Source organism: Vidua chalybeata, chromosome Z (genome assembly GCF_026979565.1).
Source record: "Vidua chalybeata isolate OUT-0048 chromosome Z, bVidCha1 merged haplotype, whole genome shotgun sequence".
NCBI lineage: Eukaryota > Metazoa > Chordata > Aves > Passeriformes > Viduidae > Vidua > Vidua chalybeata.
Window position 1 is genome coordinate 51,958,538 of NC_071570.1, and position 24,636 is coordinate 51,983,173.

The 24,636-nt window shown below is 41.8% G+C and overlaps 2 protein-coding genes across 2 annotated transcripts in view; one reads left to right on the forward strand and one right to left on the reverse strand.

Annotated features, from left to right (window-relative positions):
• The window catches only part of LPAR1 (lysophosphatidic acid receptor 1), a 113,890-nt gene extending 107,870 nt beyond the window's left edge, over positions 1-6,020 (forward strand). The window contains exon 5 of the mRNA XM_053931500.1: positions 5,805-6,020. Coding sequence (XP_053787475.1) covers positions 5,805-5,817 — 13 coding nt within the window. The 3' untranslated portion in view covers positions 5,818-6,020. The remainder of the gene's footprint in view (positions 1-5,804) is intronic.
• MUSK (muscle associated receptor tyrosine kinase) overlaps positions 3,768-24,636 on the reverse strand; it is a 53,188-nt gene continuing 32,319 nt past the window's right edge. The window contains exons 10-18 of the mRNA XM_053931497.1: positions 23,999-24,265; positions 19,018-19,193; positions 18,595-18,618; positions 15,472-15,560; positions 14,968-15,127; positions 13,530-13,719; positions 13,003-13,194; positions 6,782-6,930; positions 3,768-4,916 (exon numbers count right to left, since the gene is read on the reverse strand). Coding sequence (XP_053787472.1) covers positions 4,240-4,916; positions 6,782-6,930; positions 13,003-13,194; positions 13,530-13,719; positions 14,968-15,127; positions 15,472-15,560; positions 18,595-18,618; positions 19,018-19,193; positions 23,999-24,265 — 1,924 coding nt within the window. The 3' untranslated portion in view covers positions 3,768-4,239. The remainder of the gene's footprint in view (positions 4,917-6,781; positions 6,931-13,002; positions 13,195-13,529; positions 13,720-14,967; positions 15,128-15,471; positions 15,561-18,594; positions 18,619-19,017; positions 19,194-23,998; positions 24,266-24,636) is intronic.

The window sequence follows — 24,636 nt, forward strand, 5'->3', positions numbered from 1 at the left end:
ACCAGCAGATATTTGGAGGGAAACAGATGTCATTCCCATCTGTGTGAGGCATCTTACACCTTGGGATATTCGTAAAGGGACTCCAATCTACATTGCTGTACAAACATTCTCCTTTCCCTTGTCCAGCCCTTAATGTGTTCTCATAATGTAAAGTTTCTTAATGTGTTCCTACAGCACACAATTTAACCCACCAAAACAACATGCCTTTGAGCATACATAATAAGTTAACTTATTACTGCAACTGCCTGCAGTATAACTGCTGTGATATTAAAGCTGTAACAAAGATATTTTAGTACAATAAAACACATCCCTTTTCAGAAAAAAAAACCACAAAAACAAAAACAAAAGCAAAAAAATCCAAAAACATGCTGGAGAAGGAAAAGAACAGAGAGAACAGAATTAGTATTATCCTTTTCAATGTCTCTTTATTTTATAAAATATTGCACACAGGAGTTACGCAGGTTTAGTTAATGAGAAATGTACATCTCTGCTAGGGATGTCTTTCAAAGCCATCATTCATGAAGATATAACAAACAATCACAGAATAATAACTAGAATATCCCTTAGGTAAATGAGACAAGACAGTTACATTTCGCCCACAGTGTTTGAGAGGATCTGAACTAAATTTGATCATGTTGTAAACAGTGTCCAATCAATTATAGAATTTATGCTTATAAAAGTGCATTTTAAATACACCTGTCAAATAAAGGCACAGAAACATGAAAGGATTTCTGTGTTGTTTGGTTGGTCAGATTTCATAATATGTCACCCAGGATAAAGATGTATATGTGCTGCCAGTGCTCAAGGCAGCACACTTGCAAAGGGAATGGGTACATCAAATGTGCTGCAAATCCTCTTCTTCGGGTTCTCATCCAGTGTCTCAGATTGCTGGCTCCCTCTGCTATCAGTGGGAATGGGAACCAAAGCACCAAAAAGGTTTATTTTAAATTTGTATGTTAGTATGGTCCCTGCACAAGGGTGACATGCAAATTCATGAAGCATTCCATATCTTTTGGGCCAGTATGGACAGAACTAAATGTAGAAAAGTGCTCTACCTTGCAGCACACAAATGTTCTAAAATGAACACAACAATGTTCATTTTTGATTCATCCTCTCTCCACATGAATTATAAATCCAAACTAGAAAAGCAAAATAATTTTGCTTCCAAGCAACTTTTTTGAGCAACAAACTTTTTTTGCTCTTCTACTCTCTCATAATCCCTTTGTTTACTCCCATTCAAAAAAAATTGTATTACATGATAATTGTACAGAAAGACTAGAAGAATCTGGCATTTCACACTGTATAACATAGAATGAAGACAGAGAATTTTAAACATAAGGAGGAGAAAAAAAATCTGTGAAAGAAGTCATATCATGAAAGCAGTCAACCTCCAGCTACTAGCAAGCTGAAAAGCATACAGCAGAAGAAAACGGTAAAATCCAGCTACACACTAAGGCAGCAGAAGTCCTGCTACAATTTGATCCTCAAAAGACAGCACCATCTAGGTGCTAAGCCCTCCTGCTGGATCAGTACACAGAAGCGATTACCATCCCTGGAGATTGTGTTGCTGAGACCTTCTCTGTCTAGAAATTATCTCTTTCCTCCTGCAAGAAAGGAAGCTTTTCCCCTCCTGACCTGCAGACACTGACTACCTCACATTTCAGTACATGCTTACAATGCAAAGCCTGGAATGCTGGACGAGGAAGATGAAATTTTCCACTGTTATCCTAAATAGGGGCCACTGAGACAAGCATTTGGGCTAGGAAAATGAGATAAAAAGAGCTACCCTTCCAAGTTTATAAGAGTCTTTCTTTCACAAAGAAAGTGAGTGAAAATTCCTAGCATGTGGCATTACAGGCAGTTAACAAGAAGAAGACTGTGATTATGGCTTTGAAATAATTTTCTTGGGGAAATGGGAGAATGAACAACTGAAGGCAGCACTGGGATCCTAGAAGGCAGAAAGACAGACTGTCCTCCAGACTGTAAACGGGTGTGTTTGTGTACATTTAGCACATGGTGAAGATTTTGCACCTGTTACTGTGCGCTTTGCTTAGCACAAGAATCATTCCAGCTTCAGAGGAGGTGCTGGGTACCTGGACCTACGCCACTACCCACACACAGCTTCTGACCCTGTCCTCTCTAAAGAGTGTGACAAAATGCCTGATACCTTGAGCACTACAAGGATCTTGAATGTGCCCTCTCCCTTACAGAGATGACACTGCAAGGTGGTCATAATGCAATAACAGGAGCTAAATAAGGAACTCCAATAAAATTTTTTATTGAAATTGAGGGCTTTGGGATTTTCAAGGGTATTTGTCTTTAGCACCCAAACCTCAGTAAACTGTTGTGTGATAGCATCATGAGGGCTGCTAAATGAGTAAGACAGCACCAGCCATTTTGTGCTCACTGTGCAGATACCATTTTAGCACTTCAACATTTTGCAGCCCAGACCTCTTTTCTTGCCACTGTTTTTGGTAATTGCAAGCTCTTTGCTCCAATTGAAGGTGACACCTGTGGTCTGAAAACATTAAATCATGCTGTTGTGGCTGCAATCAGAAAAACTATGGTTATATGAGAAAAACCCAACAAAACCAACAAAATAAAACCCCAAACAAACAGGAGAGCAGCAGAAGAAAGTATGAACTTTCCAGTTCTGTTCTTTATAATGGTTCACAGACCTTTTCAAGCTTATCTTTCAGAAACCGCAGATAGCTGCTCTCTGCTGCTGCTTTCTGGGTAGGCTAAACCAGTGTGTCCCAATTATAGAAGCCACACTAAATACTCATTCATTTGCACTCCTGCTCTATAGTCATAATGCACATCCCTGCCTCAGGCTATATTTTGTATTAGCAATGGGGCTCTGGGATAACTGCTCCTCACTCCACAAGGAGCTAAAATGTTACACCTGTCACCAGAGGAATAAAATTTTCTCTGGCACTGAAGTATCCATTACAATTTGGAAAACTTTTAGCAGAGAAACTTTTGGTGTTTGGAGATGGGCTGTGGGCTATCTGTAACTGAGGCAGTCTCATCTTTGCCCTGCAGATGGACAGTTTGCAGTTCTTCTTGTGTGCACCCACTTTCTCCACCTTCTCCTAACTGACAGGTTGTCTCTGAAGGACACTGGTGGCTGACATACACCTTCCTTACTTCTCTGTCTCTAAACTGCAGCACAAGGAGAGGTGGCCAGCAAATATTGTAGTCAGAAGAGTCTGTCAGGAAAGGAAACCAGAAACAGGAGGCAAAGATTGAAAAGGAAAAGGAAATAAGCAATTAATACAACCTACCATGCTTTTGCAAGAGGGGATGCATTTCTTCCTGCTTTTGGCATGGTGAGGACCATGCAGTGGCAAATAAATACACCTTGGATACCTACAAGGTGCAGCACCAGGCCTTTGGGATGAATTTCTCCCACAGCACCAAATGGCTTTGTTGCTTCAGGGGAAGGTAGGTAAGATGTGCTGCAATGCTTAAGAAAAGCTTTTAGGTGAGACTTTAATAAAAACGTCAAGTGAACGTGACTCTGGATTTCCCACACTGGAAAATGGAAAGTGTCATGCTTGACAGGAGTTTGCCTGTCTCTGTAACATAGGATGCAGGTGGCTGCCAGTGGTCCAGCTCCTGTTTTCACTCTCTCAGTATTATTGTAATGAGAGAGAGTGGAAGTTAAAAGGAAGATGAAAGTGGCCTATGGATTCAGAAACATCCTTTTTCTGCAAAAAGGACTGAGTATGCAAAAACAAAATAGTAAACAGTACGCAAAAATAACATAATAAATGGTATCCCCAGAAGAAGATTGAACTCTGCAACCTTTTTTTAAAATAATACTAGAAAATGTAAGAGAAAGGGGAAAAAAAGGTAAAAGCCAAGAGTGTAAATGCAGAAGGGCATGGTGGGATCTGTTAGGATGGAAAGAAACAGTGCTTAGGAAGAAATATTAGTTTGCCTTCCCTGGGAAACTCTGTGCTCCTGAAAATGCTAAATATAAGTACTGAGTTAGCATGACCAGCACTCTCACCAACCTGAGGAGTCTTGTCTTGGTGGCTAAAGCCCTGTTGTTTGGGAGGTACAGTCCCACTCGAGGTGCATAAAGGGGTACAGTCTGTATTTCTTGCTTGGCAGTGGAAAAAGCTGTTTCTCCTCCCTGAGTGGGACATCCTCCATCGCTTAGGAGCTCACGGGCTGGTCCAAGTCAGTCTGAATAGGTAGAGACAGGAGACAATGAAGGAAATGTATCCCTCAGACAGATATGTTGGCCACAGCCCTCTCATACATGCGCTCCAAGATGCGGTGGATGCTGGCAAAGCCTGGCCGGTCGGCAGGCAACTTGCTCCAGCAGAGGCGCATCAGGTTGTAGAGCTCCAGAGGACAATTGTCTGGGCAGGAGAGGACATTCCCATCCCTCACATAGTAGATGACCTCTTCATGAGCCATCCCATAGTAAGGCTGCATGCCATAGGAGAAGATCTCCCACAGCACCACCCCATAGGCCCACACATCAGACTCTGTAGTGTAGCGGTTGTAGAAAATGGACTCAGGGGGCATCCAGCGAATGGGGATGGCATCATTCTCATTTGCTTTGTAATAGTCAGCCGAATACATGTTCCTTGAAAGACCGAAATCTGCAATTTTCACCACCATGTTCTCCCCCACCAGGCAGTTTCTGGTGGCCAAATCCCGGTGGACAAACTTGCGCTCAGAGAGGTACGCCATGCCAGCAGCAATCTGTTTGGCAATGCAGAGCTGGCTGGTGCAGCACAGTGCCAGGGGGTTCGGGAGGCGAAGGCTCGTGTCCAGGCTGCCCTGCGCCAGGCTGCAGAGGTTGCGGGGTGAGCGGTCACGCAGGTACTCGTTCAGATCCCCATAGGCCATGTACTCGAACAGCAGGCACATCGGCTTCCCAACTGCACACACACCTGGGAGAGGACAGACCACACAGGTCATTTGTGTAGCAAAGAGAGTTCTGCTGTGCAAAAGCCAAAAGGCACAAAAATACTTACACAAAAGGGAGACTTTCAACAATGCAGAGAGAGAGAGATGACCATACAAATACCATCCACCACTTCACATGCATCCATCATGCATGCTGCCTCTCTTGAAACTCCTTCATCAGGGATCTAATGCTGAGCTCTGTGGATGATGCTAACAAATCATGCACATGCCTGCATGCACAATTTTTCTCGACATCCTGGGTAAAACACAGAGTTTTGGAGCTATGTTTAATTAAGAGCTAATCCTGCTTAAGTTAGCATTAGCTAAATATTGCCTCTTCCCAGGTGCAACTGCAAGGACTTTCAGGAAGTAACCTTTAAAGTTCCAATCATGTTATTTTTTAATACTTTTATTTCTTGTGATTATTGTATTATTACAACAATAATATTGTTGTAGGGGTGACACATATGCAGAAAGATTTCAAAAGTATTTGCAAGGGGAGTGTTCAAGGGTTCAGTGGAACCCTCGAATTGCAAGGAAACTCCTGCCTTTATGGATTTTTCTTTTTTTTAAACAACTCATGCCAATAAAGTTGGTTGAGGAATTACTTTTGGCATGACAGATATTCAAAAATGAAAGAAAGTCAAATCAAAAACAGACAGCAGAAAGGAGACATTTGCTATGTCTGTTAGATGCAGAATGCAGTCCCACTGAAGGGCACATGCTTGGCACTTTATCAGCTTTATTGGTGGGCTAGTATTAACCACACCTCCATGAACCTTACTGATCATACAGTGATATAGTAATATTTGTGCACTAACTGCTAACCAGCAAAGGCCAACATTTAAAATGTATATGTTTTGCTTTGTTAGGGTCATCATTTAGCAATTGGTGATGCAACTTATTGTGAAATCTGAAATTCTGGTTGATGACCTAATACTTGAATCTTTGAAGAAAAACAAATGGCTGTTCCTAATCTGATGACATCAGGATCTGACAAGCATGGCAAGTATATATGAGACATTTATCATCTAAGCTGTTTTCAACAATGTGGCTATTTCTCCACAACCCCATGATGTGATACAGTTTGTGCCTGTGCCTTTGTCCTTTTCTGGCCTGAAATATGTTAACAATAAACACAAAGTTTAGTCCAGCGTGGTGCATCTCCTGCTTTTTTTTTTTGTAGCCAAAGTACCTGTATCAACCCAGCTTTCCCTAAACTGGTTTATCCATTTCAAAGTGCTGTGGAGCTTCCTACAGAAATAAATTAAGATCTGATATGCCCCTGTTCATGAGACTCAGATCTGCTTACAGCAACTTAGAGCAGGATTGCCAGATAAAGGTGGCCAGCAGCATCTACTTCAGAAAAAAAAACTACAATCTTCTAAAAGAATATTTTTCGTCAGCAGCTTTCTTCTCAGAAAGTGAGAAGCTAATAAGCAGCTTGGCTTATTAGCCAAGCTTCAGCATCAAGACTGTCTAAAAAAATCCAACAAAGAAAGATCTCCTTTCAGATGAGAATGGAAGGAAAGGAAGAGACCGTTTTTGTGGCTGGCTTTTTTTGTTCATTTAATTTTGGTTTTTAAAATGTTATTAAGTGTTCAGACATCACAATAGTAAGTGGGGCCTATAAATCTAACAAGAATTTTGCTATTTCTTTTCAGTACCCATAAAATAAATCACAGTTCCAGGAAGTTCACATCTTCCCTGTAAGATATCTGGGTCAATGTTATTAGACTGGAAACAGAGTTAGGCAGCAAGACAGCCAGCAGTATACTCAGTGCAGCATGAGGAGGTTTCGATGTGATGCACCATCTTGTTAAGGCAACAGGATGCCTCACTGAGATACCTAAAAGCTTGACGATATTCGGATTGTCGAACTCTGCCATGAGAGCTGCTTCCCTCTGAAAGTCAGCCTGCATGTCTGCAGATGCTTCCTCCTTCAGCATTTTCACTGCTACCATGGTGAAAGGTTCATATGGCAGCAGCCCTGGGGCCCTGCAAGGAGAGGTAAGAGAGGAAACCTTCAGTGATGAATACATGCATACTAAATATAGGTTCTGTTTCTGATGCAAAAGGAGAGACTGACCAGAAGGAACCTTAAAGCCCAGTTTCATCTCTTTGGACTCCAATATGCATTGCATAATATAGAGGTGTTTCATTTGGTTCAGGTAGGACTAAATTCAATATAGCTTTTTTTGATCACTGGTTTTGCTGCTTACAGATTCATTACCATGTCCGGTAAAGACACAAATAAGTAACAGGCTGGAAAGAAGCAACTGCTCCCTAGGCTGGAGATCACATCATAAACTTAATGGAGGACAGGATGGATTCTTCAGTCCAAACAATTCACTTTTGGCATGTAATGGTGGAGTTAAAAATAAACCTATTTTTTATGACATTTATGAAAGAGCTTCCTTTCCTATACCTGGCAGTGGTGACTTCGGTATATCTGGCTACTGTTAGAGTGAAAGTAACAATTACAGGAAGTGTATTCCCTTGGTTTTATAAGGAAAATAGCCTTTTGTTACTGTTCTCTGTGTGTGTGTATATGGCATATATATGCACCTTTAACAAGTTATAAAACCATTTGCTAATTTCATCTGGATTTAATGTGGTGTAGCTGAGGTCTAGAAAACAGTTAATATTCCTTCAAGATTTGTGGAAACACATAACAGGACAAAGCAAAACCTGTGCCTTGTCTGAAGAACAAGTTAATGTGTAAATACACATGTTTTTACACTTGTGAATCTTCAACTGAAGCTTATAGATACAAATCCTTAGGAAACAGAATCCTGACTTAGAGCAACAAACTTGTTTTCTTATCTACAGGTCTCTGCACCCTCAACAGGTTTAATTAGATGGGCTTGCCAAAGATTTAGGGGTAGCTGTTGCCGGAGAAGAGTAACTTTCCACTCTTCAAACATGCACTAAACCTCAGACATACATTTTGTGTCCTGCACAAATTCTTCCCAGGGCCCTTGCAGCTAAAACACATTCCATACAGGTAGCCAGCCAGAGCCCATGGGGAGTGGAGCCCATTTATGTGTCATGTTGCTACACCAGCCTGACTGCCCTCCCATTGCTCAAATGCCAGGTTATTTTATTGCTCATTAGCACCTAGAGGAGATTCCGATTTCCAAAGCAAACTTCCAGCTTCCTTGTCTTCTACTTCAGACACATGGCAGTTGCAACAGTTGCACTTGGATGCTGTAAATGTCAAATGTCACTGGATGGCAGGGTATCCATCAAGGAAGGAATCAGAGGTGGCTAGATCACAGCTGAGACACTCAGACAAGGAGGTCTGGCATGCCAGAGAAGAGGATCAGACCCCACACTTGTCTGCTACTGCTTCCATTACAGCACAATGTCTTCCTTCTTTTCCCCTTTGCTGGCAGCAGTTCCCTGTCTAGTAGGAGGGGAGGAGTACAAGCACCTACCACATGCTGTCAGTTCTCAGCACTACAGCCAGCAGCAGCAGCCTGAACAAAGTAATAGAGAATTTAAACGTAAAAATAGGAGAGCTTTATGTCTTCCAAATAGTCTCATAATTACCACTCAGCTCTGACTAGCAGACCCAGCACAAAGCCAAAGCAGGGGTGGACAGGGCTCAGTCCTGCCTGCTTTGGAGAGAGAAACTCACCCCAGGCTGATACACCCAAGTACCCAATTTCACTGAATTCTGTAATGAAAACTAACCTAAATGTAACCAAGTGAGGTTAAGCTGCACATTGCCTTTTAACTGGCCCTCAGGTAAAAGCCAGAAGTTTCACCTTTGGTAGCTCATGGTGATGCAGTACAGTTCTTAGCAGACCTGAGAAACTCACACTGCTCTGGCACAGAGGCAGAGACTGCCTGAAGTCTTGGCAGACAGCTATCAAATTTGACCCCTTTCATGCCCTAATGACAGTCTTTGCACAAATGATTGGGGCACATCTGCAGGGTAGCAGTGGGAAAGTGCTGCCCCTGAACCTGGAGAATTCAGGTGGAGGGCCAGAAGGGGAGTGTTTTTTGAAAAATAGGTTAATTCTCTCCTAGAACTGGGAAGCATCAAAAGAAATTACCTTAGGTAATCTCTCTTGCAATTAATGAAAAGCTGAGGAGAAATTTACGCTGTTTGTGCACAGGGTGGACAGCAACAGTCCTTTGCCTGCTCACCACCAATGGATTTGTGCACCAGAGGTATCAATTGCCATTTAAGTACATGCCGTTCAAAGAACTAACCATCAGAGCAGTTAAGAATTTCACTCTGAGCCTATCTAGAGAATGTCTGACTTAAGATCCCAGTCAGGTTTTCTTTCCAAAGCAGTAACTATGTAAAAAAATGAGGAGTAGTCTGAACCTATATTTGAGACTGTGTCCTGTCCCTGCCTTGCTTACCATAACAGTTGGGTAGATTCTCTTAGATGATTAAATAATGCAATTAATGTCTACTGAGCCTGGTGGGAGCCTACCTTTACCTTATTCTTTAGTTAAGTTAATATGTGAGCAGGAGACTGCTCTGAATCAGCAGGGGCTGCTTTTTGAGGGGAAAGGGAAGGTTTTTTGTTTTTTTTTAATTAACACCCATACTATTTTTCAGCTATATATAAGGCAGCAGGTCAAAGAAACACCCTTTGCAGACTGAGAGAACATGAGGAGAATTCTGTCAAGAAATTCTGACCTTAGGAACAGCCTTGTCCCTAAGGAGGGACAACAAGTTGTGCATTTGTAGTGTAGGTCTACCAGCCTACTAGCAAAAGCTCCATACCAGCCTACTAGCAGACCCCACATCCAGGGTTTTAGGCAATCCTGATCTTCAGGCTTAGCCTGGACCACACAGCTCCAGCTCTGGAAGAAAACTTGCATACTGGTCTGAGCTGAACTGCACAGAGCTGGTGCTTTGGTGGCTTGTGGGGCCAGCGTGGTCCTCCCAGGAGGAGAATCATCCACAAGGACCTAGCAGGCACAGACCTGAGCCAGGTCTTGAATTTTGTTTTAAGCATGGTTATTTCCTTATCCTTCCAAGTGTGAAGCTGCTCCTGGTGAAGACAGCAGCCTTTCAGGAGAAGCTAGTAAATGATAGCTAGACACTTCCTGTCCTAACATGTTGCTTGACCCAGGAGTGAGTAAACACTGAATCAGGACTCACAGCAGCCAACTGGTGAAGGCATTGCTGGCACTGACTGCAGAGCTGTGTTTACAGAAGAGCAAGAAACATGAGAGCAGGAGAAGTAAGAGGATTGCTAAACTTAGCTCGAGATGTCCATTTAACACACACAGAACAGTACATTTTATCCTTCTGAAATGGGAAGGCAATAATTTGAGTTTTGATAGCTTCAGTAACCTGGATGGACAGCTTGTACTAGTGGATCAGCGGTCTGCACTGATCTGCCAGCAGTGCACAGAAATGTCCATATCTTATTATAAGGAATTATAAAGACTTGGAGGCATTTTTTATAGAAATGGTAATAAAAAAATGAGGTCCCTAAGAAGCAATATTTCTGTGGCTCCTTCCCTGAACCACAGAGAAGAAGCATCTCTCAGGATGTGGTACTTCTCCCATAAGATCACATAAGATGTGATACTTTCTTTTTTTCTCCTGTGTCTTTTTCTTTCAGTTTCCATTGACAGTAACAAAAAGGTTTAATTGAAAGAAACTGCAGTGCTGAAGTGGATGAAATCCATATAAAAGGTCTTTACACCACTTTGGCACTTGCTTAACTAGCACTTTAGTGACATTTGAATGCCCTTTGAGAAGTCTTTCTTGATATCCATGAAAGTAATTTCGAGCTCAGAAAGGTCTGTGCAGCACTCAAATTGTATCAAAGCATCACTTGGGAAGGAGAATGTCTGCCCTTCTCACACACAGGTGAAGACTCCTGCAGCACGAGCAAGAAGGTGATGCACCCTGAGTGCTGTGCTAAGGCAGGGACAAGAGCTGCCCTGTGCCCCTGGTGTGCAATGCCCCAAGCGCAGCTGTTGTGCAGTTTCTATAGCTGTGTTCTTGTTTCAAGCTCAGATGTGTTTGGCAATCCAGACTAACAGATCATCACAGGCTAAGCATCTGTGACAATCCCACTGTGCACCCTTTGAAATTTGTTATTTTTAGTTCTCTCTGTAATAAAGAAAAGTATGCTTGCTTTTCTTCCATTAGAAACAGTTTATCTCTTCATTAGAAAAAAAAAAAAAAAAGAAATCCATCACAGCTATTGAAACTGTTTCCCAGCTGTAACATGTCTAACCTGTATGGAACTCATTTTCTAGGAGGTAAATCAACGGCTTAACTATAAACACTACAAATACCTGCCTTAAGACTGCTTTTTGCAAGGATAGTCATTTACTTTGGCAGTCAACAAAAGCATTTCACCAAGTAGATATTGGCCCCTGGTAGGACTCTGATCCTTCCCTGAGTTTTTATGAGGTCATCATACACTATTCTAGATACAGCTACAAAATCATCCATGCCCCATACTTGTCCCCTGACAAAGCAGGGAACTGTACACTTTCTTCTAGGAATTTGGGGATGGGACTTTAGGAGGAAACCATTGTCCAAAGATTGTCTTGCAGAAATTATGGATTCTGTCAAGAAAAACTAGGTATCTTCCATACTTTTCATTTTTGGGGTTGTCAGTTAAAGATTTTTCACATTTGTAAAAGTGCACAACCTCACCTCCCATGATATTATCAGAACTGGGCTGTTGTCTAATATGTTAGGTTTAAAACAGGTAACAGTGACTGCAAATTCCAAAAATAAAAAGTGAGAAACTAACTAAAGGGGACACTGTAGAAGTCTAGAGATAAGGGAATTTATGTGTGTTACTCAAACACTGATATCCAGATAGCCATGGAGCCAACCAAGGATTGTTATGGCTGGGGCCATACAGAGGTAGGACAACATTTTTCTGAGACAAGTGTCCTTGTTCTGGCTCCTGGAGATAAGCACAACACCCTACATCAGAGGTGCAGGAATGAGGCTGAGAAGTAGGTGGGAATGGACTGCAAGGGGGGATCAAGAGCACTCAAGAACTCCAAAGCCCCCAGACCATTTCCAGAAAGGTCTGGAAGGAGGGGCTGCCCATGATAAATCACTTTGTAAAGAAAGTGAGGAAATTAGCTCTAGGACACAGAAATTTTACTATAAAAAGGTACCCCCACAAAGCCTAGGCACACATGTGCCCCAAGACCATAAGCTTTCTGTCAGCTGAATTGATGGTGGAGCCAGGACCACTGATCTCTCTTTTTTCCTTTCTTCCTTTCTTTCTCTCCTTCTGTCTTTAATCTATCTTTTTGTCTCCCTTCCTTTTCACACTACCCCTTTATTCAAAACCCACTGGGCTGTGCTAATATAGGAGGTCAGGGACAATAAAAGAGCTATTTCCATGGAAGGTGAGTCATTTACTAATAAAAAATTGTACACTTTTGCAGATACTCTGGCTTTTGCCATTACTTTCACCCATGAGCACCTACAAATCTTGGGTGTGCATTTTCCATTAAGGTTGGGACACCACAGACACACAACCACATGCCCATCCCCCCTCTGCCCCCCCTGGCCTATGTAGGGAGAGGTTTTAGGGGATTTTTTGTTTGGTTTGGTTTTGCCACAGAATCAAATTGAAATTCTGAATAACTGAACTGTAGCATGACACAATGATTTTTGTGGTAATTACACAGGTCAGTACTCATTATAATCAGTACTCAGTTATAATGGAGATCACCACACATTGACAATTCATAAATACTGGGAAATGCAAGTATTTCACAAAAGGTCACATGTCACAGGCAGTACTCTTGGCAAAATTTAGCAGAACTTTTACACCAGACTATAATATGTGAGTAAGGCATGTCATCTACTAGAAAAGAGCAATTTGTGGCAAAAGTTTAACCAATATTGACAGATAGCAGTGGACAACAAAAGCAATTATTCAAACCTGAATGTTGTGTACCATTTGGTACACATGCATTTGAGTGGATGGATGGATGGATGGATGGATGGATGGATGGATGGATGGATGGATGGATGGATGATTTCCAGAGCTGATTTTTCACAAGTGCCTTCAGATAAAGAAGACTCACAAAGAGACTGCTTACCTGGCTTGGAAGACTCTCCCAAATGCTCCCTCCCCAATATCTCTCACATATTCAATATTGTTCCTGGGATACTCCAGGCTAAGCAATTTTGGATTGAGGATAAGAGGCATGCGCTGGTACATTGGGTTGGGGTGCAGCCGGTCTAGGAGCAGTTCGGAGGGCAGAGTGGTGAGAGTTGGTGTCTCCGACTCTCTGAAAAAATTGAGCAATTTTTGGTCAGTGTGTGCACAGCCCTCAACCAGGAGATAACTAGCTACATCTCCTCCTGAGCTTATTTCTTTCAGGATAAAAAAGGAAGGTGCAGCAGAGCTACTGAAGCAGCCTTGCAGCAAAGTGTCCACGTTGCTAGTCACCAGGCCACCTTCTGCTCTGGCGCAGGAGTTCAACAGAACTTTCACTGGGCTGCCAACAGGCAAAGGGAGAGCTGCTGTCCCCTCCCAGGTGTTCACAGGACTTGGCTCTCAGGAACAAGAAAGCCCTTTTTCCAAAGCAGCATTTCTTGCACTGAATTAAATTCCAAGCTTTACCTTTTTTTGTTTTCCCACTGTTTTTGACGACGGCAGCAAACCAGGGTGATAATGCCAAAGATCGCAACCAGAGCAAAGCTGGAGATGATCGAGATGATAACAGTCATGGAGTATGTAGGGGAAAATGGAGGAGGAGGGGGAAGATTTAGAGTCTCTCCATTTGGTTTTCTTGTTCCCAGGGATAACAATGCTGTAATACAAATAAAATCAGAGGGTTATGCTTCTGCTAGTGTATAGAGCTTTCTAGAAGAGGAATTTACAGAGCTAGCCTGTCACCCTGGGAATTACTGACATTACAGATACAGCCCTATGACCACATAAAAGGACCATATTAGACCATATTAGGGAAGCTTGGTTTGCAGGAAGCAAAACCCATTTGTTTGCCACATGTGAAAATCCAAGATCTGGTAAGACTGATATATAGTTCCCATTAAGTGGGGAACACAGTTTTGGTATAGAATATTTGCAAGAGTTACAAATGAGAGGTCACATCTGATAGTCTCTACAGTATTCAAATATAGTAATGTCTGCAGTGGGAAAGATCAATGGTGCACAATGTACCATGTGTCCTAAAAGGAATCTTCAGGGAGGAGTGTAAGACCAAGTAAGTATAGAGTGATATTTTCCCAAAATATCCTCTTGCCCCCAACCGTTTGCATTTCAGTGTCTTTAAGGGGCAAACGTGAAAAACTAGTTTAAAGCACACTTGGCTGAATTATTAGGGAAAAAAAATCACATAACTACCTGTGGAGTAGTTTCTGAGACATTCTAGAAAATTCTACTCTCTGCATGCAATGGTTGAGAACAGAATGAAATTTAAACTCTTCTTCTTCTTAATTGCCAACTAAACTGACAATTACTTGTGTTCACTTATATCCATAGAACCTCTGTTCCCTGTGCAGGAAGTTTCCAAATGCAGTCTTATTTCTAAGCACTGAAATTCAGAAACTGGGAATCTTGGATGAAATATTTTTCAAAAATTGGTCTGTTCTTTGAACAAGAAATTGCAGAAAGACTTAGCTTCAACATCAAAAAACAAAGATGTTTCCATCTTTTTTAGGCTTATTTTTAGTTAAAATGGGGGGGGGCAGTTATTATTGAAAAAAAAATTAGCCTAAACTAAACAACTTTGGAAAGCAGCCTGAAGCCCTACCTTCTAAACAGTGTGACAAATACATTTTTTCAGAATACCACAGGACATTTCACTTTATCTTTGGCATTTATATAACCTAGGGCAAAGTGCTTGATTCGTCTGTCTTCATTTTCCCCTCTTCATGGGGCACATTAAACCATGTGATTAAAGAGACTGAATAAATCTCTAAGACCCAGAACTAGCTGAATCCAGAAGACTGAACAGATTGGTGTACTCAGGATGCAAACACCTTGCACGGCCACGAAACAACCACAGTGGCAGAAATCATAAAGTGCAGTTGCCTACCATCTCCACATGGAGACACGCTACAGTATTCCCAGGTCACAGCTGGATCCTTTGTGTAGCACCAGGGACGCTCGTTCTCACCTCCTGGATTGCGGCAGTAATTCTCAGCATCGAACAGCTCAGGGAAAACCTGAGGAGTCCTCCTGTGCAAGTGGGGAGCCTTGGGGGAGGAAGCAAATTGTATTAGAGTTTCAGAATGATTTTCCCTGCTATTATTATTACAACAAAATGAAAAAAAAACCCAAAGGAGTGAAACAAGACAGTCTTTGGTGAAACAGCAATTTTAGTCACCTGAAATTACAGAGAACACATCTTGACAGTAAGGGAAACTTGCAGATTGACATATGATGAGATTATAAAACACCAGTGAGCTCGAGAATGAAGGCAGCTTGTTCCCCACTCATCTCATTCACTGAGACTGGGCTGCCTGACTCTGAGAAACTCCTTGGAAAAGCAAACCTCGAGCACAGCTCTCTATTTGGTGGATCTCACACTGACACTCACTTGATCACTCCACTTCTGGCAGGGAATGCCAGATGCTGTGATATTGACCGTGCCCTGGTAAAACTGGCCATTCCCACTGTAGCAAGTCCCTGGGAGAGAAAAAAAAAATGGGGTCAAGGCATCTCAGACCATGTCCTGCAGCAGAGACTCACAAGAATAAAGTTCATGTCGTTACATGAGACCATGTTGCAGCATCAGATGTGAAGCACACAGAAGGACTAGACAACACAGGAAGAGTACTGCTTAGCCTCCTGTTTCGTCTCTAATGGATTTTGCACTCAATACATAGGTGGAAATCTGGTAAAACTTCAAAGAGGGCACTGCAGCTCTCTCAGATTGAGAAAACCGGCCATGTGCCTGTGATGGTTAAGCTGCAAGTACCTAGTTCACAGTACGTCATGCAGAAAGTGCAGGACAGAACCATGCTGAACTCACCCAAACCAAACCTAGGCAGAAAGCAAATCTCAGCACTGGTTCCATGATTCACAGCCTGCATTCTTACTGAGGCATTAATAGGAAGATACTCATGTTTCTCAGGTTGGTAGCAGGGAGTTGGGATTCATAAAGCTGCCCTCCTCCTGCTTCTGTACAGTGTTTATTCTCTTATATTATTTGGAAACAGCCTATAGTTTTCAGCATGCATGCAAACAATACCCTGAAGTATGATCTGAACTATGATCTAGGGAATGGTATCAGTATAAAAAAAGTATATATGTTCTTTATAATGAAGATAGTGTAGTCACTGCATATACAAGGTTTGTTCCAGCTGCAGAAAAATTAGACAGAAAATCTTGAGATTTTACTGCAGGAATGTGCATTAATGTCCTCATAGGACACATGTCCTCACATATACCTGTCCTCATTGGAGAGTTTAACGCATGCTTGCACAATCTAGGAACCAGAAAGACAGCAGAGGAAATGCAGCCTTACAGATTTCAATACATAGTAGCTAATCTCTAAACTCAGCTGAGCCAAGGCTAACATTGTAATAGATGGTATATATTAGGGTCCACTGCATTGTTAGCCTTTGTAGAAAAATTAACAAACCAGCAAATTCTTTTGTCATAATTATGTTCATAATCTCACAGCTCAGGAAGAAAGAAGAACAAGAAGAAACGTGATGTGTTCTAAAATAATGACTTTTTAAAGCAAATATTTTTCATCTTCCTGAAAGCTTTGTGTAAGGGTTGACCCAAATTTGACACAAGGCTATCTGTCTTTGTGGATTGTTCTCTTTCTTATGTACAAGGACCATAGTCAACACATTATCAAGACTATCTGCTGTTTTCTTCTTGCACTCAGGATTGCAGTTACATATTGTGATAGACTCAGCTTACTGAGGCTTCAGCAGGTAACAGACACTATACACCTGTGGGTAAACACACAGCTTAAACAAAAGATTGAGTTCATGTAGCCCTGAGGCATCCAAACACTTCAGTAGAGGAATGATGGTGGACTTTATGGGAACATTTAAACCCATGACAAGTGCAAAGTAAAATACTCTAATGTGGATTTCTTTGGCTGATGCATAACTACCACTTATGACTCACATCTGCAATAAGATAGCAGCCCCACATGCCCAGCACCTGTAGCTCTGCAGAGGTGAAATGTCTTAATCAGAGGTGTTAAACTGTCCTGGAACATACTTGTGTACCTGAGATGAGAATTTTACTTGTTTCACATTCAAAGGTAAGGAAAGCAGTGCCTGAAACATACCTCATGGATAAACAAGGAAAATATTTCTGCACAGATCTGAAATAATGTCAGTGGAACATTTAAAAGATGAATGTGGAGAGCTTTAGGAGCAAGAGGAACACTAAGAAAGAGCCTCTGAATCCTTCATATTCTGGAAATCCAGATGTTTTCATAGACTGTCTTCCTACAATGAGGACAGAGGAATAATATAGCTGGTCCACCTGGTCATTGATGAATAATTTGATAACAAGCTAGCAAACAGTTCAGTTCATGCTCAACAAACTCTTGTGCACATAGCAGTGGGTCTAAAGAAAAAAGAGGGGGCAATATTACTAAAATGTTACTGTTATATCTTCCTGGTTCATGACTGAATATTATACATTTGTGCAATGCCAATCTAGGAAAATACTGTGGACGCTGAACAGAAAAGTTCATGCCTACACAATACACAGGAGACAGGATATGTCCTGAAATATCTGTGGGGAGACTGATGCCATCCCATAAATGCTCCACTCATATTCTGATGCCCCTCTCCTGTGGTCCCTCCACCAGGGCAGGGATGGCTGCACTTGCAGGCTGTAGGCACTGGCCTAGAGGGTGCTGAAGCCTTTGTCTCCATGCATGAATCACTAGGCCCAGGTCTTGAGTTGTCAGGTGGAGCCAAGATCTTTCCATGAAAGAATATTCCCAAAAATAAATTGTTGCTTGGTTTTGTTGTGGTTTTTTTTGTTTTTTTTTTTTTTACTTTCCCTCTCTCTCCATGCAGAAGGTGCCTGCCATTGCCAAATCTGCGAACTGCACCTGCATGGCAAGAGAGAGATTCTTCCTTTTTCCAATGAGGCATGAGCTTAAAACTGCTATTGCACATGAGTGGAAGAGTTGGATATGTGTGCTTCAGCCACAATTAGCAACAGGGTGGAGCCTGACAGAAGTCAAAGCAGCACCGCAGGGACTGTCTGGGTCTCACCACTGGTCATGGGAGGCTCATACAAGAAACAGCCAGATCTCAGAGGTGATTTGAGGAGAGTGCTGGGAGCTTAAGGTCTTGCAAGGCCAGCCTGTCATAGGTAACCATGTTGTTAACAAACAAGGCTGGAACGACCTCAGAATCAGAAATACAAATATGGGTAGAAGGGAATGATAGGCAATGTGTAGATAGAAAAGGAAATAGCTGGAGGGAAGGGTACCATCTAAAACCACCATGCCTCTCTCATAAAAAGTTACCAGCCCATGGTCTCCCCAAACTCCAAAGCGCTGGAAATGTGTTTCCTCATGCCTTGAACGTGGGAACCCAGATATTCCTCACTAATAATCTAAATTCAGCCAGCCAGGACCAGCAGAAAACACAAAAATATATGCAAATGGCAGCTTCAATAAAGAATACCATGTCCATCTCTAAAATCATAGAGTCTGGAGCAGTCTACTTACTGGTTATGTTCTCCTTCTTAAAATCTGTAAAAAGACAAGACAAGATGTAAGGAGGGATTGTCCAGGATGCAATATGACTGGATGCTCACTTAAAAGCACGTTACAGGAAAAAGTTCCCTCCCTGCCAGTACATAAACAACTTGTTTCTTTCCAAAGGCAAGACTGTTAAGACTGTTTTTCGAGCTTGTTATGATCTTCTCAACAAAGATCCAGGCTTTATTTACTTGAGGGATTTTTCCCACACCCCAATTGCATGAGAGAGGCAAACAGCTAAAGCAGCTCTCACAATTCCATGCACAAGTGCTGACAGGACAGTACCCACCATCAGCTTTTACTTTAGTTGTAAATTATGGATTGTACCCTTCCCCTCTCCTTTACCAAGAACACAGCTCTCTGGACAATCAGCAGCATGCGCCACCTTACCAAAGAAAGGGATACGGGTACAGGAGCTGGGATTCTGGTGCAGGCTGGGCAACCTGTTGCATTCAGGAAGAGTGAGCAGCATCAGCCCTGGCTTGTAAATCCCCTTCTGAGAGTTCTCCTCCATTGAGAGCCATTCCTTAAAGCAGTAGAGATCCTTTACAGCAAGGCAATTCTCTCTACATTGTTTTGCAAAAAAAAACAGTGAAATACAGCTGTCAATTGCTTGAAAGAAAAAATGGCTGCCTTAGCAGTGATGTGCAGGGTTTATCAGGCTGACAGAAATCCATTAATGGGGTGACACTTCTTTATATCCAGTCTGGCTGGCTCATAAACCATAAAAGAAACTGTATGAAATGCAACAGCTTCCTTTAAGAAACATACAAACCTACATTTTTAATGAAGCGGGGTTATGCTCAAAACACATTACACACCAAGCTATGAGGAGTTCGTTCCTATCTTTTTCTACAGATTTTTTTACATCTTCTTCTAATAAACATCATAGATTCATAGAATGGTTTGTGTCAGAAGAGACATCAATGATCATCTATTTCCAACTCCCTGCCATGGACAGGGGCAGCTTCCACTGGACCAGGTTGCTCAAAGCCCCATCCAACCTGGCCTTGGACACTTCCAGGGATTAGGCATACACAGCTTCCCTGGGCCATCTGTGCCAGTGTCTTACTAGCCTCACAGTAAATAATTTCTTCCTATTATCTAATCTAAACCTCTTTCAGTTTGAATACATTCTCCCTTGTCCTGTCACTGCATGTTTTTGTAAAGAGTCTCCCTCTCATTTCTAGAGTTATAATTTTTCAGTATATCCTAAAAATCTCAAATTAAACATTTGCATATACTTTTGATCTCACTGAATAAAGAAACAGAATTTTTAAATTGTCTCTACAGGCAACTTTAAATCCTTTTTTTTTTTTTTATCTGTACATATCTGCAGCAAAACCTTTACATTGCTTGGTAAAAAAAGTGACCTGTCTCCCACCTAATGTGTTACCTCCATAACAATGTGAAACATTCACTGACAAGAAGTGTTTTGTATTTCTAAATGAGCCTTATATGAGAAATTGTTTGTGAAGAAGGGCAAGGTAAAAATACCTACACTAGAAAAAAAAAAAAAAAGGAAAGGAAAAAAAAGAAAACACATCATACTGGGAAGTCTGCGGATTTGTTGTAGTGGTCAATTTATCAATGATTTGCTTATTTATGTAGCCATTCTTGAGAGCCTGCGTTACAAAATTAGCTTTGAGGTCATGCGCAGATATTTCTTGTGCACAGCTCAGCTGAAGTCTTTCCCAGGTCCACAACTTTTCCAAACATCACACAATGATGCAGAAAGAGAAATGTACTTCTGAGGTCTGTGGTGAAGGATTTAGCCAAATTCACCACCTGGTGGGTTGATGCAGCCTCCTTAATTATACAACGGTTTTGACAAGAGCAGATGGTCATGAGTTTCAGCAATGGCTAACAACACTGCAAACCCTCTAAAGCACCTGAAGGATGGAGGTCATTGAGAATTCTACCAGAGCAACAGCTTTTCTGCAACAGTAATGGATGCCTCTCAATTCAGCAGGCTGAAGTCATCGATGCCCAGTCACTCTGTGCTTGGTTTTAGCCAGTCCTGGTTTATTCCTTCCTCCCTTCCATGGAAGCCAGAATGCAGCCAGATGGCAAATTTATCTTTTTTATGTTAAACAACATGTGGAACAGGAATGACCTTGTGAAGTAAAGAAATGCTTAGATAGGGAAATGAGAAAAATTTGCATTTGAAGCACTGGCTGAGACTTGGGAGATCTGGATTGAATTAGCTCTGTTCATTCCTGATCCTGAGCATTCTTAAATAAGCATTCTTTATTCAGTGCTCAATCTTCTGCAATGCTGTCTGCTCCACGGTTAAAGGAAGGATATCTGCACCTTGGAAGAATGGTAACACAGCCAGAGGGAGGGATGGTCAATTACTTCTAGCTGGGTTCATACCATTGTTGTAGCACCCGATGGTGGCATGGAGAGTTTGCTGAAGTCACAGGCAAAGATTACTTCAGGTTATTATTAGAAATGTTATGTCATGTAAATGAGAGATGGACAAAGAACAGTAATGGCAGAAAACAGCAAGTGTGCCAGTAGTATTCCTAGGGACCACAAGAGACTATGTAAGAGGAGGTGGGGACACACAGACTCAAACAAAGAGAGACTTTCCCCAACACAAGACTGTTCCCTAAAGCCTGATCACTTCCTATCAGCAGTGGTTGAAAAAGAAACTGGGGGTACTTCTGCTATTGCAATAGCAGCCAGCAACAAGAGGCAGACATATTCAAGAAGTATGAGATATTACTTTCCCTTAAGGACTCTCATTTTAATCGATTTGCATCTAAATTTACATTGAGTGAGCTTTTCCCATGTGGCTTTCTTCGGTTTAATTTCATCTTGTTTTACCCTCTGGTTACTTTTATAAAAGCTTTACTCAAGCCTTTTACTCAAACCTTTACTCAAGCCTTTACACAAACCTTTACTCAAGCCTTTACTCTACTCAAGCTCTACTCAGCTTTACAAGCCTGTCAGTTGTTATTCTTGCTAGCTAGCTTCCAAACCAAATGAACATTAAAAAAACAACATGGAAAGAGAAAAAATTGGTGCAGAAAAAAATAATAACAAGATAAAAATACATGGACATATATTGAGGGCAGTATGTCCCTGAAAAACTGGGAGAGCTCTCCCATATCTGCGAGAGTTAAATTCTTACTCATGAACTATTTCAGCTGAAAACTTGTGTAGTCTAGTCAGCTTCTGCAGAAAGCTATAAAGTTGTCAGTAAAAAGAAGAGAATTGGAAAGTAACTAAGACCATGTGAGATGTGTTCAAGAGCCCCCAGACCTCTCTCAGCCATTAAGCAGTGTATATTAGATGTCTGAGTTATCAAAAGGAGTATTAGGCTCTGGAAGAACTGCTGTCCAGCTGATGCTCTCTGAGGACAGGAATTGGGAAGGGTGCTATTCCAGAACTTTTCTTATCAAGAAAGCTGCATTAAAATCTGGGTGGAAGGAGGGAGGAATAATTAATAAAAACCAACATTGACTCATGGATTTGAAGAAAAATGGTCCCAGGCAAGCCCATTAACATTTAGACATATTTGCAAATGTTGTAACTGTTAGCTCAGGTGCATCAAGATTAAGTGCATATTTATGTTAGTTTATATAATTCTGACTTTAGAAGTGTCCCAGAAGTACAGGTCTTCAGTCAAATCACTGTGAGTTCTTGTCCTGCATGGCCACTCATGGGCAGGAGTAAATGAAGCATGGCCGAGATCTAACTGAAATACTTTGCAGAGCAATGTGTGAAACCCTTAGCTGACTAACATGCTGTGCATGTGTGGCTGAGATATAAATACTGCAACAGATCTTGAAAAAAGGTAGAATGATTGTGTATTTAAGGGCACAATGACAAAGAGTAGAATATTGAGGTGGCAAGGAGGGGCCTGCCAGCAAAAAGCAAATGGTAGTACTTGGCTGCATGATTATCTCTGGATACTTGCACATAAACTTGTTTCATAGGATAAATGCCACCTCTGTGTCAATGGTAGAATACTAGGCAGCATAGGTACCAATTAGAAAGCTAATGTATGGGCAATATTCACAGTGGGATTTTCCTCTGTGCCTTTGTTTTAGAGATATTAAAGGAGAAGTAACAATAAAGGTCCCAAATACAAAAACAACATGTTGCTGATTGTCTTAAAAAGCCCGTACATCACTGGAGAGATTATTGCCATTAGACATATGGCCCAAGTCCATCAAGCAGTGTGCTTGCCATGTCTGTAGAAAAGATTTGCATTTTATTTGGGACAGGACAGTTGGGGCTACTTTTCCAGATCTTGCAGATCTGAATAGTATTTTAAAATGTGTTTCAAGGAAGACAAGAACAAAGCAGTGCACTTTAGGCAGGGTTGTCAGCTGCCCAAATGTGAAATGGGTAAAGACTATGTTTTTAGGGGCTGGATATGACAGGAAAAAGAAAGTTTCATCCAATATGTGTGGGGGGCTGTCCTCTGCAAAGCACACCAAGCAATCATAATTCCATTATAGTTAAAAATAACAAGACTTGGACTGGGCAGAAGAGCAAAAGCTATGTGCAGGGCTTGGGAAAACCTGTTTTATTCTAGTCAGAGAATCTGGGAAAGATGCAAAATTTCACTGCAAAGAGGAAAGAAAGAAAGAAACTCGCTTCCATGACCATGGTGGAAGGACAAGGAGCAATGAGAGAAGGGCTGCTTGGGAGGTTGTGCAGGGAAAGAGAAGTGTCTGTCACTGGGATGTGTTTACAAATTCCTGTCAACAATAGATTAGCTATAGTAAGACATGCTTTGGACTCCTCAGGGTCCCTGTCAGCCTGATTTCAATGCACACTTCTCTGTATATAGGAGGATATAATAACCACATTGTAGTTTTGGTTTGTCAAGTACAGTTACACAAGCAATGTCTCCAGTCTCATAATTTTTGTCACATTTTTGTTATAGCAGGAACTGCTAAATGATTGGTATATTGCCTTGGCCAGATTTGTTGCATCTTCTGGAGCTGCATTTAGTCAAAATTCAAAAGAAGCAATTACTCTTTATAGTAATAAAAAAACCACATACTGGCCTAGTAAAATAACAATAACAGGAAACAGTATGTTAATTATTGAAACTACTTATGTAATTCAAATGGATACTTATTTTCAACACCGTCCTCTGAACACCTGATATAATGTAGATGTCTGGACTTCAAATTCAGACCACACCTTAGCAATGCACACAGTGAGAGCTGAATCAGTCTGAGTTACAGAGGAGAGAGTAAAGGGAAAACCTGTGCAAACCTAGAGGGCCCAGCTTCGCTCAGCTTCATTTGCTTCTGCAAGCCTGGACAGTCCCTCACCACTCCCCTGCTGCATATACATCCCCACAAAATGAAAGTGAAATATGAGCATGTTTCTCTTCATTTACCTGCACACTGGTTTTGGAGCTGGCCCAGCTCCTGAGGGATTGCACTCCTGGAAGATGTAGTTACACAGCAGAGACTCAGCAGCCGGTTGGCAGAATGAACTCACCATTTTCAGTTCAGTCCAGGCAGTGTGCACAAGCAGCTCTTGGGTCTCCTCTGGGTCAGCATACGAGGAGTTGAAGAAAACAAGAGCATTCTTCGCCAAGATAGCACTACACACCTCACCTCTGTATGTGCTGCAGTAGCCTGCGTCACCCTTGTACAGCTTGCTGTCGAAGACAAGAGCATACATACACAGTAAGCTCACAGACCTAAACAGCTGCATGAGCACAATGGCCCTGTTTCTGAATAAAGTGGCATGTGGCAAGTCTAACAGAGGGCAGAGAAGATGGTAGATGTTTATAGCGCTAAAACCAGCTAATACAATGCAAGAATGAAACTTCTGCAGGGTAGCCTGGTGCCAGACCAGGTGAGCTCCAGGGATGAGGCTCTGACAAAGTGTTGTTAAAGTTGTAAATAGACTGAAGACTGAGCGATCACACAGAACCATGACCTAGCGTGGCCCCTCACCCTGCCTCTGGGCTCTAATGGGAAAATATTTTATTTTCCTGCTTCCCTGCAGTAGAGATCAACCATGCTG